Here is a 17,964-nt window from a genome sequence, read left to right on the forward strand (position 1 = left end):
TGCATTGCCATAAGTTAGAGTACAGTTAGCCATAGAGAAACATTTCAAATAAACGAATGAATGCATCGGTGGAGGAGGCATCGAAGAATCCCGCGCTGCTCTTTTTATGGTGGAGGCATCGATGAATGGCGCGCTGCGGTTTTCTTTTTCTTTTTTCCACGCCGAAAATTGAGACGGAGAAGATCGACAATCCCTCCCCATGCAGGAGTCTGTCGGGAGATGAGATGTGCTGCGCTGTTCTTCGTGGAGGAGGAGTCGACAAATGACGCGCTGTGCGGAGTTTGCATGTTCTGCCCGTGTCTGCGTGGGTTTCCTCCGGGTGCTCCGGTTTCCCCCACAGTCCAAAGACATGCAGGTTAGGTTAACTGGTGACTCTAAATTGACCGTAGGTGTGAATGTGAGTGTGAATGGTTGTCTGTGTCTATGTGTCAGCCCTGTGATGACCTGGCGACTTGTCCAGGGTGTACCCCGCCTTTCGCCCGTAGTCAGCTGGGATAGGCTCCAGCTCGCCTGCGACCCTGTAGAACAGGATAAAGCGGCTAGAGATAATGAGATGAGATAATAAAAAAATAATAATAGCAGTGGGTGGCACGGTGGTGTAGCGGTTAGCGCTGTCGCCTCACAGCAAGAAGGTCCTGGGTTCGAGCCCTGGGGCCGGCGAGGGCCTTTCTGTGCGGAGTTTGCATGTTCTCCCCGTGTCCGCGTGGGTTTCCTCCGGGTGCTCCAGTTTCCCCACAGTCCAAAGACATGCAGGTTAGGTTAACTGGTGACTCTAAATTGAGCGTAGGTGTGAATGTGAGTGTGAATGGTTGTCTGTGTCTATGTGTCAGCCCTGTGATGACCTGGCGACTTGTCCAGGGTGTACCCCGCCTTTCGCCCGTAGTCAGCTGGGATAGGCTCCAGCTTGCCTGTGACCCTGTAGAAGGATAAAGCGGCTAGAGATAATGAGATGAGAATTACTTCTGTTTTATCTGTGTTCAGCTGAAGAAAATTTTGTGACATCCAGTTATTGATTTGGTCGATACACTGGTAGAGACATTTAAGGGGGGCATAGTCATTAGGTGATTATGGCAACAAACACTTACAATAAACAACACCAGTCATAATCTCTTTCTCTCTCTCTCTCTGCTCTCTCACACACACATACAAGGAAATTGAATAAAGACTGCATTTGGTTGAATTGTCAGTGCCATGTGTCATCCTTTCTTCTGCAAGTCTGAGCAGTTATTAATAACAACACTAATAATATTATTATTAATGAAAGACCCCCATTCCTGCGACCCGTTCAACTATAGTTTTTGAGACAGACCCATATCACCATGACCAAATTTCAAAGGGAACTAAATTTCATTGATTTTATGAAATCGAAAGGCCGTTTAGCTTTAATGCATAGATCTCCTTCTTGTTCCAGATGTGCTTCTGTAAACACTTCCTCTGACCAGAGACACATTATTGCCTGGTCTATACTCAGGACTGTGTATTTACGTAACCGCTGTACGGGGGATTAGCTCAAATGGTAGAGCGCTCGCTTAGCATGCGAGAGGTAGCGGGATCGATGCCCGCATCCTCCAATTTTTTAAAAAAAAATTATCATTAATGAAATGCTTTAGTAATTCCATACTACTCCTCAACTCCCTCCTAGGTCTCATATTGGGGTGGAAGAGTTTAGAAATGTAGGATTGTTACCGGTGGATATGCGTGTAAATCAGTTAAAGTTGGGACATGTGTATAATATTTTTCATAAGAATGCTCCTGTGTATTTGAAAGAAAATTTCCAACATAGTACAAATTCATGCACTAGAAATAGTATTCATACTTTTAATATTACCCATGTTGGGCCTTTTAGTAAAAATAGTTTTTATTTCACTGGTGCTTCATTGTGGAATGATCTACCTCTGTCTGCCCGATCTGCTCAAAATAAATGTATTTTTAAGAAAATGGTTAAAGATAATTTTATGTCACAACTTCTAGTCAACAGTCAGTCTGCTTTTATATATTACTGATGTTAAAATTGTGTAATATATTGAAATTTTCAGTATTATTATTTTTCTCTTTTTGGATATATTACTCTTTATTCAGTTTATTATGATTTATTATTAGTATTATTATTGTATTTTATGTTATTTGGTGCTATTTTGTTTACCTATTTAAGGACCACAATGGAAATAAGTATTTTTACTTTTTGTGTTATCCTCCGCAATATTTATATTATATGTTCACATGTTATGTATATGTTTCTATTGCGAAATCAATCAATCAATCAAAAAGACTGTTGTTGGTGGTGTTGTTACTCCAAATAAACATTTAAAAGAAGTGTATTTGGGAATTCTTGTAAATCAGGAAACTAATACCGTGCCCTGCAACGCCATCTTGTGGATATTTATTACTAATGAAAGCGTAAACCCTCCATCCATCCATCATCTGCAGCTGCTTATTGTATCCTCTTCTACAGGGTTGCAGTGTTGCCAGATTGGGCGGTTTCCCGCCCAAGTTGGGCGGTTTCAAGTGCATTTTGGAGGGTTTTGAACATATTTTGGGCTGGAAAACGTCAGCAGTATCTGGCAACACTGGTTGCAGGCAAGCTGAAGCCTCATCTCATCTCATATCATCTCTAGCCGCTTTATCCTGTTCTACAGGGTCGCAGGCAAGCTGGAGCCTATCCCAGCTGACTATGGGCGAGAGGCGGGGTACACCCTGGACAAGTCGCCAGGTCATTACAGGGCTAAACAACCATTCACACTCACAGTCAATTTAGCGCTACCAATTAGCCTAACCTGCATGTCTTCGGACTGTGGGGGAAACTGGAGCACCCGAAGGAAACCCACACAGATACGGGGAGAACATACAAACTCCACACAGAAAGGCCCTCGCCGGCTGCTGGGCTTGAACCCAGAACCTTCTTACTGTGAGGCGACAGTGCTAACCACTACACCACCATGCAAGAGTAAGCATTTTTAAAAATTGCAATAGAGAATGTGAAGATAACGTCACGCGATGTTGAATTTTGTGTAATTGATATGTTTATGTGACTGAGCTTGACATAAAAGATATCTGAACTTGCACATCAGGAGTGCATGAGACTGCTATGGCTCGTGACATAAGTTACACAGCATGTAACCTTTCTTTTGTGGGTGGTAAAAGAGAGCAACTGGACTTGCTTGAAGATTCTTGAAGACGTTTCACCTCTCATCCGAAAGGCTTCTTCAGTTCTGTTTGACTAATGGGGAGTATCAGGTATTTATCCTCTCATGGATGAAAAGCAATCCTAAGGTATCATTGAGTCATCCTGTTGGTGTGGGTCACTGGGGGCTGGGTGTGAACGGCCTAGAGAGTCGTTGGGGTGATCAGTGGGTTGTTGGTTCTCTCCGTCCTCCTGTGAGTCACTACATGCACATCCAAATCGAGCTGCTGTCGGTAATCGAGCTGAAGGTCCCAGCAGGGTGCCAGAGAAATCCAATCCTACATGCACACAATGAAATCGGGCTATTGTGTGAGGTGCATTGTGCACCCGAGCCACAGGTGGCGCTACACGCCCCATCGTGTTGGTACACTTCCGGTTGTCGTCATGAAGAAGAGCTATTCAAGAGTGTAAACAAAGTTATCAGTTCCGTGTTCTCCATTGCGCGTTTTTCTCCCGTCCATGAATTTTAATATATTCAACTCCTTAAGCTGAATGAGCATGAAGTCTGTCTCCTCATTGCTCCAGAAGTGCACGTTTCTGCTTGCCTGTGGCAGTGGGGGCGTGGTCAAGCGCCGGTCTGTGACAGGAGGGCGGAGCCAGGGAAGGTGAGTGGCAGAACGACGGTACACCTGACGGTAATTAACCTGTGTTTGTGTGTCTTCCCAGTAACCGCGCCCTATTTAAGGAGGCAGAGGGAGAGCAGAGGGGACAGCTCATCCCGGGACTAGAACACAGCGCGCGCTTCTCTCAAGAATAAAAGTAGGCTGTTAAACTGAAAAGTCTGACAATAAAAAGCCTATTAGTACCAGAAGCTTTGTCCTGCCGTCCTCTGTGCTCCACCCACACTTCAGAGAGCTCTACATCGCCATTTTCTCTTCTTCGTTTGTTCCTCCTGACCTCTTCTGCTGCTCGCTACTACTGTTGTCATGCCGACCGAGGCTGTTGTGTTTCCCGCTTGTGGTCTCGTCACTCGTCACTTCCGGAAGTAGCTCGACAACTAGCTCGATAGGGTATACATGCACAAAGTAGCTCGGCAGAAATCGCATAAACTAGGCCGTGTAGCTCGATTCCGAGAAATCAAGTTCGGTTCAATTTCAGCCGAATTAAGGTGTATACATGGCATTTTGAACTTCGATTTCAGTCGAGCAACGGCAGAAATTCGATTCTCTCCATGTGCATGTAAACGTAGTGACTGAAAACAGCTGGGTTTTGGTGTGAATTCAGTTGTCTGGGAAGTGTGCCAAGGACTGCATTGTAGGTGGCTGATAAATGGTGTCTTAGACCACCACCTCTGTTCAGTGATGGCCGTTCCAGGTTGACAAAAATGGCTTCTTTAACTTCTCGCTCATACCAACGATCCTTTCTGACTAAAATGCATATGTTGCAATCCTGAAATGAGTGTCCTTTGTTGTTAAGATGAATATAGACAGCAGAGTCCTGGCCTGAGGAACCGGCTCTCCTGTGTTGAGCCATGTGCCTGTGAAGCGGTTGTTTTGTTTCCCAATATACGAGTCCGTGCATTCCTCACTGCACTGAATTGCATACACTACGTTGTCCTGCTTGTGTTTGGGTATTCTGTCCTTAGGGTGGACCAGTTTCTGCTTCAGGGTATTGCTGGGTCTGAATGTTGTGTTTGTCGAAGATCCTTCTGAGTTTCTCAGATAGACCAGAAATGTAGTGAATGACAATGTTCTTGCGTTTGTTCCTGTTATCTTCCTTGTCCGTTATGTTCCTTTTTCTGCTCTTTCAGTGACTCACAGGAGGACGGAGAGAACCAACAACCCATTGATCACCCCAACGACTCTCTAGGCCGTTCACACCCAGCCCCCAGTCACCCACACCAACAGGATGACTCAACGATACCTTAGGATTGCTTTTCATCCATGAGAGGATAAATACCTGATACTCCCTATTAGTCAAACAGAACTGAAGAAGCCTTTCGGAGGAGAGGTGAAACGTCTTCAAGAATCTTCAAGCAAGTCCAGTTGCTCTCTTTTACCACCCACAGTTTACTATGACCTGGATGACTGAGAATCTTCACAGACATGTAACCTTTCTTTTCTTTTCTTTTAATTATACAACACTGGGGAACACAAGTAAAACTAGATAGTTGACCACTAGATGGAGACATTGGCCAAAGAAAGAAAAAAAATGAGTGGTTCGCCACCTCCTGTATATGGGGGATTAGCTCAAATGGTAGAGCGCTCGCTGTGCATAGGCAGGGGCAAAGTGCACAAGCGTGTGCACATGGCGTCTACCAAGCGGCTGGTACCAGGCCACTGAGCCGGCCCCCCAGGGTGACCTATCAAGCTGCGCTTGACGCTCTCCACACCCGGTGTGACTCCAGACCGCTTCGGTGCCTTGAATCGACCAGACGACAGCCGCTCCTGGTGACGTGGCTGGTAGTCGATCCTCTCCTTGTCGCTGTCTGGGAGTGCCGCCCACAGCTGGATGACCTCGGTCACCTGTGGCTCAGTGAGGTAGGCGGCATCTCGCAGGTCCACCAGGTAAGCAGCCAGCTCTTGCACTTTGTCCCACCCAGGAATGCCATCCGGTCCAACGACGACGCCCTAAATAAAAAAAAATTAAAAAGTATTCATTAGTAGTGGTAAATGTAAAATGTAGTAACATTAACTTGGAATTGAAATATCTGTTAGTGTCTTACCTGAGCCCCTGAAGTGGTGGCAGCAGCAGTAGCAGCAGGGTGCAGTCCTTGACCCGACGTGGACGGAACGGCGGCAGCAGCAACTGGACGCTGACCTCCACCCATGGACGTGGATGGCAGTTCTGGTAGAGGTGGTGGTGAAGGTGCCCGACGCCTTGTGGTTGAGGGCCTCCTTTCAATGTCATGGTCATCGTCAGTCAGCACAGGAACTGTGATGTCCTCTGTCTCCTCCTCAAAGCCTTCGTCCTCAATGTCCTCGTCATCAATGTCCTCCACCAGCTGGTCCTCCTCCTCTTGGTTGTGGAGCGTTGGAGTAAGTGATATGCCAGTCTGGCTGTACAGGTACTCTATGGCCAACAATTCACCTATGAAAAGTAAAACAGAAAATTGTTCATATTCAAGTAATACATTAAAATGTAACTATATGATACACTGCCTGAGGTAATTTTGTCCTTTTTGAATAAGTGATCAGTGCTAACCTGTGTAGACTCCAGGACTGCGGTACTGCTCATCCCAACGTTTTCCCAGAACGGCTTGGCTGAGCCGATCCACGGCCTCCTGCAGAACACTGCCGTAGGTGCGCATGGAAGTGGGTGCTTGAACAGAGTCCTTCATTCTGTCCTCGTTCCAGCGCATCAGTCCTTCCAGAAGATACGCCTGGAAATGCGAGGCGCTGGCACTGGTTCCTGATGGATAAATACATGAACACAAAAAAGTCAGGACCCCAGGTCACAGAATTATATGCCATGCTCCTCCTGTTATAACACAATTTCCATTACAACCAGACATACATTACAAAAGGAGTGTTACGCTCACATCACAAGTGAGAAATAATGTAGAGGAGGCATGGAGCCAGTTCACTTATTTTACTTTTCAAAGCCAGCGCTACAAATTCAACCAAAGAGTGAAACAAAACAAAAGCCAGAATATGAACTTTAAAGTCCTTCAAAGAGGCACGCCGCTCAAGATTGAACGGGAGGCACTGAGAAGGACGTCGTCTTGCCCTCGCTGCTCTCTCCTACGTAGAAAAAAGAGCCAGGTCATTTTGAAGGAGCATCAGGTGGACCCACGCGTCCCTCGTCAGCCTAATCGGCTACATCTTGCACACCTGAGAAGACACAAAAAAAAGCAGGAGGGCGGAAAAACCAAGACACGCCCTTTGGGCCGCCACAAGAAGTCATATCAAACTATTAATAAAGTACCCCCCCCCCCCCCCCCCCCCCCCCCCAAAAAAAAAAAAAAGAGAAAGTAAATACCTGGGATAAACCTAGTCAGGTGAAGATGGAAAGACTCCAGGGAGGTGGAGCCACGGGCACACCTGTAGCAGTTGAGCACCACGTCGCCTTTCTTCAGGGTGCCCGTTTTAATGTAGAGGGGGAAGTCTGGGTCCTGGATGCAGGCCACGTGCTTCTTCTGATCCTTCCATATTCCCTGGATCCGTTCATGGTCGAGCAGAGGAACACCCAGAGTGTCCTTCCCAGCTGGGCTGTCAAACAGACTGATCAATGCTTCAAGCAGTCTGGAGGTCTCCTCCATGCCCCTGGTCCTCCTCCGACAGTGCAGCGCCAACTCCCTCCGAGATATCCGGGCATTGAGAGCCTCCTCTGTGATGTCCAGGATGCCCTTCGCCGCCAGCTCGCTCTTCTTAGCTTCACGAAGAGCAGACACATCCTCGGGATCCCACTCAAAGATGCACTTGGACAGGCGCATCATAAAAATGCCATACAGGGGATGAGCCTCTGTGTTGACACCTGCGGCAAAGCGGCGCATGAAATGCCACACGTCAAGGCGCACTTGGAGCTCATCCCAGTCGGCAAACATCCTGTTCACTGCCCCACTGCAGCAGTCTCTGTCCACGTACATAATGTCGGGTGGAGCTACACCTGCCTCCCTGTACCGCTTCATTAGGCCTGTTGCCATCCCATCCAGAGCATGTCCCTCGGAGGCCGTCAGGACTGAAGTGAGTACTTGGCCGTACTCATTTCCCACGTTTGTACACCAAGCAGCTGTACCTGCAGCGGCACCAGACAGCTTTTTGGTGATCTGTTGAGGAAAGGCAATAAGGATCAAACTCTGTCAGTTCAAATATTACTAAACTGAGATAATTCACACGTCACATTGTGATGACCATTTCGGATTTGAAGAGGGATGCAATACCTTTTTCGTGGAGTCCATCTTGAGGACAGAGCCAAAGGTGTTTGTAATTTTGGCCTTCACTTCATTCAGCCTCCCAAGGACATCTCTGGCAAACACGGCCAACAGCCACTTCGGTTTTGGGATGGCAGGTAAGGCTGGGGGATCTGCAAATACTGGGCAGATGATTGCAGACCTTGTAAACGGCTCGCAAGCTGTCAGGTACTGCAGGAAGCGCTGCATCCACGCCTCACTGTGCTGCTCGTTCAGCTTCTTGTACAGCTGGGTAACACTGTTGCCCAGTGTCCTCTCCCTCATCATCCTTATCACCCGGTTGTCACATGAGTACCTGAGGAAAGAAACAATGTATTGTAACAATGTAACAATGTAATGTAATGTAATATGTACTACATGCGCATACACACACACACACACACACACACACACACACACACACACACACACACACACACACACACACACACACACACAACAGTCCATAGAAGCAGCTACTGAAGGTTTCTATTCATAAGACAAATTACCTGTAAGTTAGCAGAGCTGGGAACTGGCTGCGGTGGCCAACATCCAGCTGGGCCAAGATATCCTCAGACCACGCAGGATATTTCTTGGAGCACCGCTTGCACTCCAGGTACTCAGTTGCAAGGTCATACCACCTGTCTATGTCCAGGACCTTGCGCACGGTCCTATACAGTCCGGCTGCTGTAAGGCTGTACTTTTGGCATGATGGACGCACACAGACTAGTGGGTACCTCCACATCTTGTGAGGCATCCACAGGAACAGGGGGTGACAGAAGAATTGATTAGGTGACGCCGGTGGCTGGGTGTGAATGAGGGTGGGCTGAGGAGGATGCCACCACAGCTTCAGCTGGGTCACCAGCTCCGGTTTCCCAGTCTTTGGGTTCGCCTTGAACAGTGTGTGGTGAATCCACTCCTGTTGGAAGGGAGGAAGATGGTCCTTCCAGTGAGAGGGGAGATCCACCGGTGGCTGTGGCTGAGCAACTTCTACTGGAGGAGGCATGGCGGCTGTTGGAGGAGGCATGACGGCTGTTGGAGGAGGCATGGTGGCTGCTAGAGGAGGCATGGTGCCTGCTGTTTGCAGCTGTGTCTCACACTCTTGTGTGGCACGCACAAGTTCCTCATCATCGGCCTCAGAAGGGCCTGGAGCACAAATAGTAAAATTGTTAGGTAGGCCTACAGTTACTTCTCACAATAGCCTTATTTTCTCATTGTCGTTAATGAGTTTCTCCTCATGACCGCAAGATCTCGTAATTAGGCGACTGTAAAGACTGTTTCTTTTTTAACATGAATAAAATAAAATCTGCTATTTTCGATATTCAAACCGCTTGAGACATTAATATGGCGGAATATACTAGAGCATACATCAACGTCACATATTCTTCTGTTTACTCGACATTCGGTAGCACTGTTTACAGTCTTTACATCTGCACATTCCTCATTGAATCGGCTAAACCATGGTCGGTTTTAAAACAAATAAACCGTTTTGAGTACATACAAATACATTTCAGTACGCAGTTTGCCTTTTACATTTAATCGGTTTAGTCTGATTAAACAAATGCGACAATTTCCCCCTTCCTCATACAAGTAAGCCAGATTTCCGGTGGGCAGGCTGTTTGTTTGACCATTTAACCCGTTTTCACCAGAAATGAAGCACAACAACAAATTTTAAACCGCTGGGGTTTAATATCTTTTCGTATAAGTAAGAGATTTCCTTTACAGCCACCTACGTTAATGGTAGTCAATTACCACAGGCAGAAGAACAACACCGTGTATCACGAAACTTTACGAATTTTACGCTCAGCATTTTATGTAAAATCAAGAATCAGTAGCGACTACATTTCTCCGTATCATCCACCAAAAATCTCAAAGTTACATATACATTTACCTAGGAGAAATGCAAGTCCACTTACCTCGTTGAATCGCTGTGATGTTCCGATCACGAATGACAAGAGAACGAGCGGGCAGGGCCTAAAGTAAGCCCATGGGAGGCAACCTCATTGGTCAAAAGTAAGCCCACTGGCCCAAAGTAAGCCCATGGGAGGCAACCTCATTGGTCAAAAGTAAGCCCATGGGAGGCAACCTCATTGGTCAAAAGTAAGCCCACTGGCCCAAAGTAAGCCCATGGGAGGCAACCTCATTGGTCAAAAGTAAGCCCACTGGCCCAAAGTAAGCCCATGGGAGGCAACCTCATTGGTCAAAAGTAAGCCCATGTCGGACCTGATTGGCCACAGTGGGCTTACTTTGGGCTTACTTTAGCGGTAACAGTGAGACACAGTAGGCGCAAGCGAGAGGTAGCGGGATCGATGCCCGCATCCTCCAAAGTCGCTCTAATTTATTTATTTTTTAATTATTAATGATTTTTATTAAAATAAAATTCCCTCATACAGGGTTACACACCAATTTACAACCATTATGATTGTATCTGAGAATGAAACAAATTGATTTGCAGCCAATCAGATTCACACATTTGTCCAGGGTTGCCAGATATTTTCTGATCTCTCTCAATCAAGTGGTAAATCAAATTTCAAAGCAATCTGTACTTTTGTGAAGCTCCAGTTAACTAATTCCTACAAAAGAAATTTGCACAGTCCAAATGTTATTAGAAATTATCCAACCTTTAATAATATTAATCTGGCAACCCGTGTTCATAGTCACTATGAATGAGATCACTGAAAAAAAAAAAAGATATGTTAGCAAGCCATTATATCTTATTTCTGTATGCAATTTCAACAAATTTTTGTCTGTATTCAGTTGTTTTTACACAAATATGAGTATTAGACCTATTGTATGGACTTTTTAAAGAATATTTGAAGCTTGAAATTTCATTAGTATGAAATTAATATAGTACGTCCCAAATTACAATCTCATAGATAACTTTTCCTTTATTCAAGATATCATTTTTTACAGTGTTTTAAAATAGAAATGATTATTGCATTAATATAAACCTGTGGCTTGCAGCTAAACCAGCGTCTGAGCTGCTGTTGGAGGAAATTAATCAACACCAATACCAGTGGAGTAAAAAGTTATTTTAATAAGCAAGTACAAGAAAGTGTTTTAAAAACAGTGCAGCATGTTAAACACCAGCCTGTAAACGATACAGGATATAAATACGGACTATTGGCATGTTGACATCCTGTTAGAGTTACAGTAACAACGTCAGAAATCTGTTTGTTGAGCAAAACGCTTCAACATTCCCATCACTTTGGTGTTGTGCGATTTACCTTTTTAGCCTTTAGATTTGTTTTAAAAACTAATTATGCTCAAATATGGTTTAACTAGCTGAACAATCATTTTTCAGTCATTAGTGTAATTCTGACATTTGGTAAACATGCTATAGACGAACTCACCAGCCCTTTCATTAATGTATTACCTGTTAAAAGGGAATGTATATAAATATATAAATATTAGTGGTTAAAATGAAGCCTTAATTAACACAAAGTATAAATGTTTCAGATCAAAATCATCAGTGCTAGTCTTCTCAAAAGGAGCACTAATCGTTTAGATAAATAAAAAAAAATAGCTAGAAAAGTTTGTCAAAACTAATGGATCATATTGCGCTGAAAAGTTTTTTTTTTTAACATATTACTGCATGATTCTGTCTCAAATTACACACTGACTATGCCCTATAACCGTTCACTTGACTCTCTAGTGCCCGAGTGTGTGAAGGTCAATTCAATGCTAACAGTTAGCATTAAACAGAAACAACCGATAACTTTTACCTCACATCACTGACCACAACATCCATCAATCCATTATCTGTAGCCGCTTATCCTGTCCTATAGGAGCCTATCCCAGCTGACTACGGGCGAAAGGCGGGATACACCCTGGACAAGTCGCCAAGTTATCGCAGGGCTGACACATAGACACAGACAACCATTCACACTTACGGTCAATTTAGAGTCACCAGTTAACCTAACCTGCATGTCTTTGGACTGTGGGGGAAACCGGAGCACCCGGAGGAAACCCACGCGGACACGGGGAGAACATGCAAACTCCACACAGAAAGGCCCTCGCCGGCCACGGGGCTCGAACCCGGACCTTCTTGCTGTGAGGCGACAGCGCTAACCACTACACCACCGTGGTGCCCTGAGCACAACATAACAGAAGAAAACAACTTCCACAGGAACCATTTTATAGCACAAAATGTCCACTGCGAAGAGTTTAAGTTGCGCCTGGTTTGTGTCAGCCATTTTGAAAAACTGCAGCTACATCTGCTACACATCTTCATTTCATTTCTTGGTGGTTTGTAGATGTTGGCTGAATATTACTGTGATAAAGTGAAGAGTCAAATATTTGTGTGTGTGTGTGTGTGTGTGTGTGTGTGTGTGTGTGTGTGTGTGTACACATATTTCCTGCAGTGTGCTTCACAACAAACATCAGAAATCTAATGTTATGCTAGGCTAGTTTATACAAACAGTAACACACGTATCATGAGAGGGATTTTCTTAAAAAAAAAAGCTGAGGAGGAATTTTAAAAGAAATAAATACTACATCACCTGGATTATAAGTCACACAAAAAGTTAGAAGAAAAAAAAAAGTCTTTTTGTTGTGGACATCAGATGAACTAGCGTTAACTAGCTAACACACACCAAAAGACTGAAGTCAAACCTCTGTATTTGAAATATAATTCTATTGTATGAAATTATGAAATTTCAATGTTAGTTACATCAGCAACACGTTAACCAGCTTAGCTAGCATTACTTAGCTAACTAAACATGTTTAACCTTGCAACTTTATTGTTTTTGGCTTGTATGTTCCATGATGCTAATTTATGTAATTAATGCTAATTTAAGGGGTTAAACCACTGAGCTCTATATAAAATCTGGAGAGCTCAGAGCCTATTCCCCGCTGTAGAGACGAGTGAAGCCATTTGACCACCATCTTACCACTCCCATCGCGTGTATTTGACTTGTGTTAAACCATCGTATCCAATCAAATTTGCCCCAAGAAAAGTATCTCCTGACTTTTTCCCCCCTTTCCTTACCTTCTCTTATTTTCTCCACTTTACCCCACATTCCTTACATACATTTATAGCACGCCGCTTCACTGTTTTTTTTTCCTTTTCCAGTTTAGTCTCTGATCATTTTTTTAACAGCTCTTTTTTACTACTATAATTATTTTTATGGAGATTATTTCATCTCATCTCATCTCATCTCATTATCTCTAGCCGCTTTATCCTTCTACAGGGTCGCAGGCAAGCTGGAGCCTATCCCAGCTGACTACGGGCGAAAGGCGGGGTACACCCTGGACAAATCGCCAGGTCATCACAGGGCTGACACATAGACACAGACAACCATTCACACTCACATTCACACCTACGGTCAATTTAGAGTCACCAGTTAACCTAACCTGCATGTCTTTGGACTGTGGGGGAAACCGGAGCACCCAGAGGAAACCCACGCGGGCACGGGGAGAACATGCAAACTCCACACAGAAAGGCCCTCGCCGGCCACGGGGCTCGAACCCGGACCTTCTTGCTGTGAGGCGACAGCGCTATATATATATATATATATATATATATATATATATATATATATATATATATATATATATATATATATATATGACAGTTGTTGAAACAAGATTTTCTCTTGTTATTTAATCATGCCCATTTTGTCAATTTGTGTAAGTGGGTGTGACGTACAGATGATCTACATTGTTAACTGTGCTTCGCCTTCGGTAAATGAAAATAACTCCTGACCAAACTAGAACAATAACATATCTCTCTTTATTTGCATCCCTCACTGCCATTTCTGCCTCAGGCTCTAGTCCTTCTTTCATTTAGGCTCCTGAGGCTAATTTACTCAGTTCATTTTTCTTTTTGAATTTGAGCCATTGAGCTCTCACATTCAATATCAAACATGTCTAGACTTTGGCTTTGATCTTGTCTGGGTCTTTTCCTTCGAAAATCTGGCACAGTCACAGTGTTCATCCCATATATCCCAGATTTTTTGCTATTTCTATAGGGGGTCCACGCAAATGGTGCTGTGCACACACGTGTAAAAATGATCACACGCTAGCTACACTGGTCAACAATTTTTCAGAAGGTGTTTGCTTCAGAGGTGAAATCGTCTGTTTGTTATGAAATTTGGTGTGTGAATTCAAATATGACAATTAAAACAGTTGATTGGCTACGGCTTCCGAGATATTTAAGATTTTACATTTTATACTTATGTACATTGTGTAGATCGTAACGTTTTAAGTATAAACTGTAAACCTGGGTCTCTTCATGTGTTTGTGGTTGGTTTACATGATATTTCACTTGTTCTCTTTATGTAACACTAGAAAGTCAGCAAAACATTTATATAAATAAAATTTATTATGAACCAAATGGCAAAAAACAATTATGTATAAAGTACTGAATAGGTTTAGTCCTTATTCAGTGTGAACTCAGTGCTTTTTGGCAGCTCGTCTCTTGTTTTCATGAAACGGAGCATCTCTTGTCAAGCAAAGCCTTAATCTCGAGTTCATATAGCACTGTATGATTTTTTTTCTTGAGCTGATTATAGGGCAGTTTGTTCAGCAGAGTGATGTAAGTTGACTTATGATTGCATCATCAGTGACTTCTAGGAATAACATGACATCATGTATGATGCAATACCAGCTTCAGATCGCATCATTTATTGTTTTGCCAAAAAAGCAAGCACGATCCAAACCCAATCATAGATTTATTCATAGAGCCAATTTTGAAAACTAGAGCCAATAAACAATTTTAGGTTTCATTTTCATTCTCAGCGACCCAGAATTAGTAAAATTTAATTATATTTATTTCGGAAGCATTTTGGCTGTAGACCAGTGCTATCAATACTCACACGTGAAATGTCCGTCCACAACCTTTGACCTGACAGTTCGTACAGTTCACTGCTGCTGCACATGTAGGCATTTTTCTTCTGATTTTTCTCACCAGCTACATAAATAACTTGTCCAGTTTTGTGTAGCTTCCAGTAGTCTAAATGCCAGTCCCGCTCCGCGATGGGAGTGGTAAGATGGCGGCCAGCTGGCATCACTCTGACCAGTCTATGAGCTCTCCAGATTTCATATAGATCTCAGTGGGTTAAACATGTTTAATTAGCTAAGTAATGCTAGCTAAGCTAGCTAACACTTAGCTGCCTAACACAATGCTAGCTAAGCTGGCTAATATTGTTGGTATTTTAACATATTTTATTGTTATGGAGTGATTTCTGGCACAAGAATTTCCTTCAGGATTAATAAAGTTTTATCTCGTCTTAACACTTTAGTCAGCTTAGCTAGCATTACACAGCTAACTAAACATGTTTAACATTGTGGCTTCATTGTTTCTGGCTTCTGTTTGTTCCATGATGTTAATTTATTTATGTAATGTTAATTTAAGGGGTTTTATATTTGCATCAAGGCAACAGTTGTGTTAATTTAGCACACAAAACAACAAATTACCATAACTATACAAAACAAATGAAGGTAATACAATTAAACAGAAGAAGAAATTACAACATGTGCATCCTGCTAGAGGAAAAAAAAAAAAAAACATCTTATAGTCTGGAAAATAGAGTAGTTTGCCAGTGCACTGTTTAATATCATGGTTTCTAGTGGATAAGTGTGAGCTTTAGCTCTCGTGGTCTTCCCTACTTTCTAAAAACACCTCTCTTTTTTGGAAATTATCCCACTTTCCTGGCTTTTTCCATCCTATCGTTGACGTCTTTGCTCATTACGACATTCTCCCTGATGGAGATTAAAGTGGAAGGGTTTCAGCGCAGTGAATGAAGGGAAGCTCGAGATTGTCACTCAGGAACTTTCAGCCCTGCTCTACAGAAATATAAAACCTGACTCTGAGGGTGAAGATCACTGTGAGCAGCCTGGGACTCAAATCAGGCAGCAAGGCGCTGGGTTGCCAGATCCTCCGCCTCTTCCTGGTTCTCACTGAGTTCGCTGAGCGTTTTAATGAAGCGAGTCCACTCGTCCTGCCGCGGCACGGCGATCTGCTGCAGGAGGAGAGCGGGTAAATAAAGACATTAATACATCAACAACCTTGAGTTTTTTTTCCACACCATGCTAATTTGCTACCGTTTATTACACCGTATCTCTTCTGTGGTACCCCACCTTGCCGTGGTAGAAGAGCTTGTGTGCCTCAGCGACCCGGCAAGTTAGGCTGGCTGGAGTTTCATACTCCTGGTAGGGTCACCCATGCCATACAGGTCAAAGGGTAGAGGTCAGACGAAGAGTGGTACCCTGGTCCTCCAGGTTGGGGGTTGGGCATGGTGCTAACAACTCCACCCCATAAAAAATAATCATGTTATGGAAACTTCAACAAGCATTTCTACCAATAACCCTACAGTAGACTTGAGCCAACATTGTGGCAGTATGACCACTCTTGACCAAAGCCCTTGGGACGTTAAGAGTGTGAAAAATGGTCTGCTCGGGCCTAAAGCAAAGATCCGCCTGGGTGCATGGAATGTCTGCACCATGTTTGAAACATTGAAGACAGCTCAGGTTATCAAAGAGACAAAACGATACAATCTGGACATCCTAGGCATCAGCGAGTGTCGCTGGACAGGAGCAGGCCGCCAAGTGGCAAGCGATGGATCCATCACCCTATACTCAGGACATGGAAGTGCACATATTTATGGTGTAGCTATTATAGTGTCAAAGGAGAAGGCTAAGACCCTGTTAGAATGGGAACCAATCAGTGAGAGGATGATTAGAGCACACTTTAACTCCAAGCACTGTAAGCTCACCATCATTCAGTGCTACGCCCCAACTAATGATGCTGAAGAGGAAGACAAAAACAACTGGTATGAGCAATTACAACATGCTATATCCAAAGTCCCCCAACACGACATGCTTATGCTAATGGGAGATATGAATGCCAAAGTGGGTTCAGATAACACCAACAGTGAAAAAGCAATGGGAACACAGGGCTGTGGTGACATCAATGACAATGGCGAACGTCTAGTGGGCTTCTGCATGAATAATAACTGTGTCATCGGTGGTACCCTCTTCCAACATAAGAACATCCACAAACTAACATGGAAGTCACCTGATGGTCACACAGTCAACCAAATTGACCATGTCATAGTCAATGGCAAGTGGCGCAGATCCCTCTTGGACGTTAAAGTCTACCGTGGCGCTGATGTAAACAGTGATCACTACCTGCTCACAGCAACAGTCAAAGTAAAACTGAGACAGGCGAAAACACTCACTCAGCACAGGAGACAACCTGACATTGCAAAACTAAAAGTGCCCTAGCGTCAAGAAGGAATTTGTCACGGAGGTCAGGAACAGATTCAGTGTTCTGTCAGACCTAGATGAGGAAGAACAACTAGACATGGAGGATAGATGGAATAACATCAAAGAGATGTACTGTGAATCGGCCAAGAAAATATTGGGCTACCGTCAGAAAAAGAACAAGGAATGACTAAGACCTGAAACATGGCACAGAATAGAAGAAAGAAAAAATCTAAAGGAGAAATTGCTCAACACCAAATCTCAAAGACTGACAGAAAAAGCACAAGAAGCCTACAAGTTGAAAGACAAGGAAGTGAAAAGGAGTGACAGGAGAACTTTCATCGAGGAACTGGCTGGTGAGGCAGAGAGAGCAGCATTGAGGGGTGAGATGGGTACAGTGTACAAGGTGACCAAACGCCTCTGTGGATACAGCACCAAGTCATCACCCATCAAAGACAAAGAAGGAAAAATAATAACAACTGAGCGTGAACAAGCAGCCAGATGGGTCCAACACTTTCAAGAAGTACTGAATCGCCCAGAGCCAGATGAGCCAGCTAGACCTCTGCTCACGGACGAAGTCCTCAACATTGACACCAGCCAGCCTACCAAAGAAGAAATTGTTACTGCCATCAAGGCTATGAAGAATGGCAAGGCATCAGGCATTGATTCCATCCATGCCAAGATGTTGAAAGCTGATATCAATACCAGCACAAAAGTATTAGCAGATCTCTTCAGGACAATCTGG

General features: G+C 44.0%; 2 protein-coding genes and 1 non-coding gene across 6 annotated transcripts in view; 1 reads left to right on the plus strand and 2 right to left on the minus strand.

Moving 5' to 3' along the window:
* The first annotated feature begins 1,498 nt into the window (after positions 1 to 1,498).
* Positions 1,499 to 1,571, plus strand: trnaa-agc (transfer RNA alanine (anticodon AGC)). The gene has a single exon. It is a non-coding gene; the product is annotated as a tRNA-Ala (tRNA).
* A 3,663-nt stretch (positions 1,572 to 5,234) lies between these two features.
* LOC132884641 (uncharacterized) lies at positions 5,235 to 9,414 on the minus strand. The gene is made up of 7 exons (XM_060918480.1): positions 9,408 to 9,414; positions 8,522 to 9,158; positions 8,004 to 8,328; positions 7,103 to 7,889; positions 6,326 to 6,532; positions 5,847 to 6,211; positions 5,235 to 5,751 (listed from the first exon to the last, which is right to left on the minus strand). The coding sequence occupies exons 1-7, from the start codon at positions 9,412 to 9,414 to the stop codon at positions 5,371 to 5,373; spliced, it is 2,709 nt and encodes a 902-aa protein (XP_060774463.1). The 3' UTR covers positions 5,235 to 5,370.
* A 4,175-nt stretch (positions 9,415 to 13,589) lies between these two features.
* Positions 13,590 to 17,964, minus strand: part of dync1i2b (dynein, cytoplasmic 1, intermediate chain 2b) — a 40,334-nt gene continuing 35,959 nt past the window's right edge. For all 4 annotated transcript variants that reach the window (XM_060920096.1, XM_060920093.1, XM_060920095.1 and 1 more), the window contains one exon: positions 13,590 to 15,976. In XM_060920096.1, the coding sequence (XP_060776079.1) occupies positions 15,863 to 15,976 (114 nt within the window). In that variant the 3' untranslated portion in view covers positions 13,590 to 15,862. The remainder of the gene's footprint in view (positions 15,977 to 17,964) is intronic.

This window comes from Neoarius graeffei, chromosome 4 (assembly GCF_027579695.1).
Source record: "Neoarius graeffei isolate fNeoGra1 chromosome 4, fNeoGra1.pri, whole genome shotgun sequence".
Taxonomy (NCBI): domain Eukaryota; kingdom Metazoa; phylum Chordata; class Actinopteri; order Siluriformes; family Ariidae; genus Neoarius; species Neoarius graeffei.

Coding starts and splice junctions, on each gene's coding strand:
- LOC132884641 (XM_060918480.1), bottom strand. Junction 8,329..8,521: donor CCAGCTCTGCTAACTTACAG/GTAATTTGTCTT, acceptor TTCTTTCCTCAG/GTACTCATGTGACAACCGGG. Junction 6,212..6,325: donor CAGTCCTGGAGTCTACACAG/GTTAGCACTGAT, acceptor TACTTTTCATAG/GTGAATTGTTGGCCATAGAG.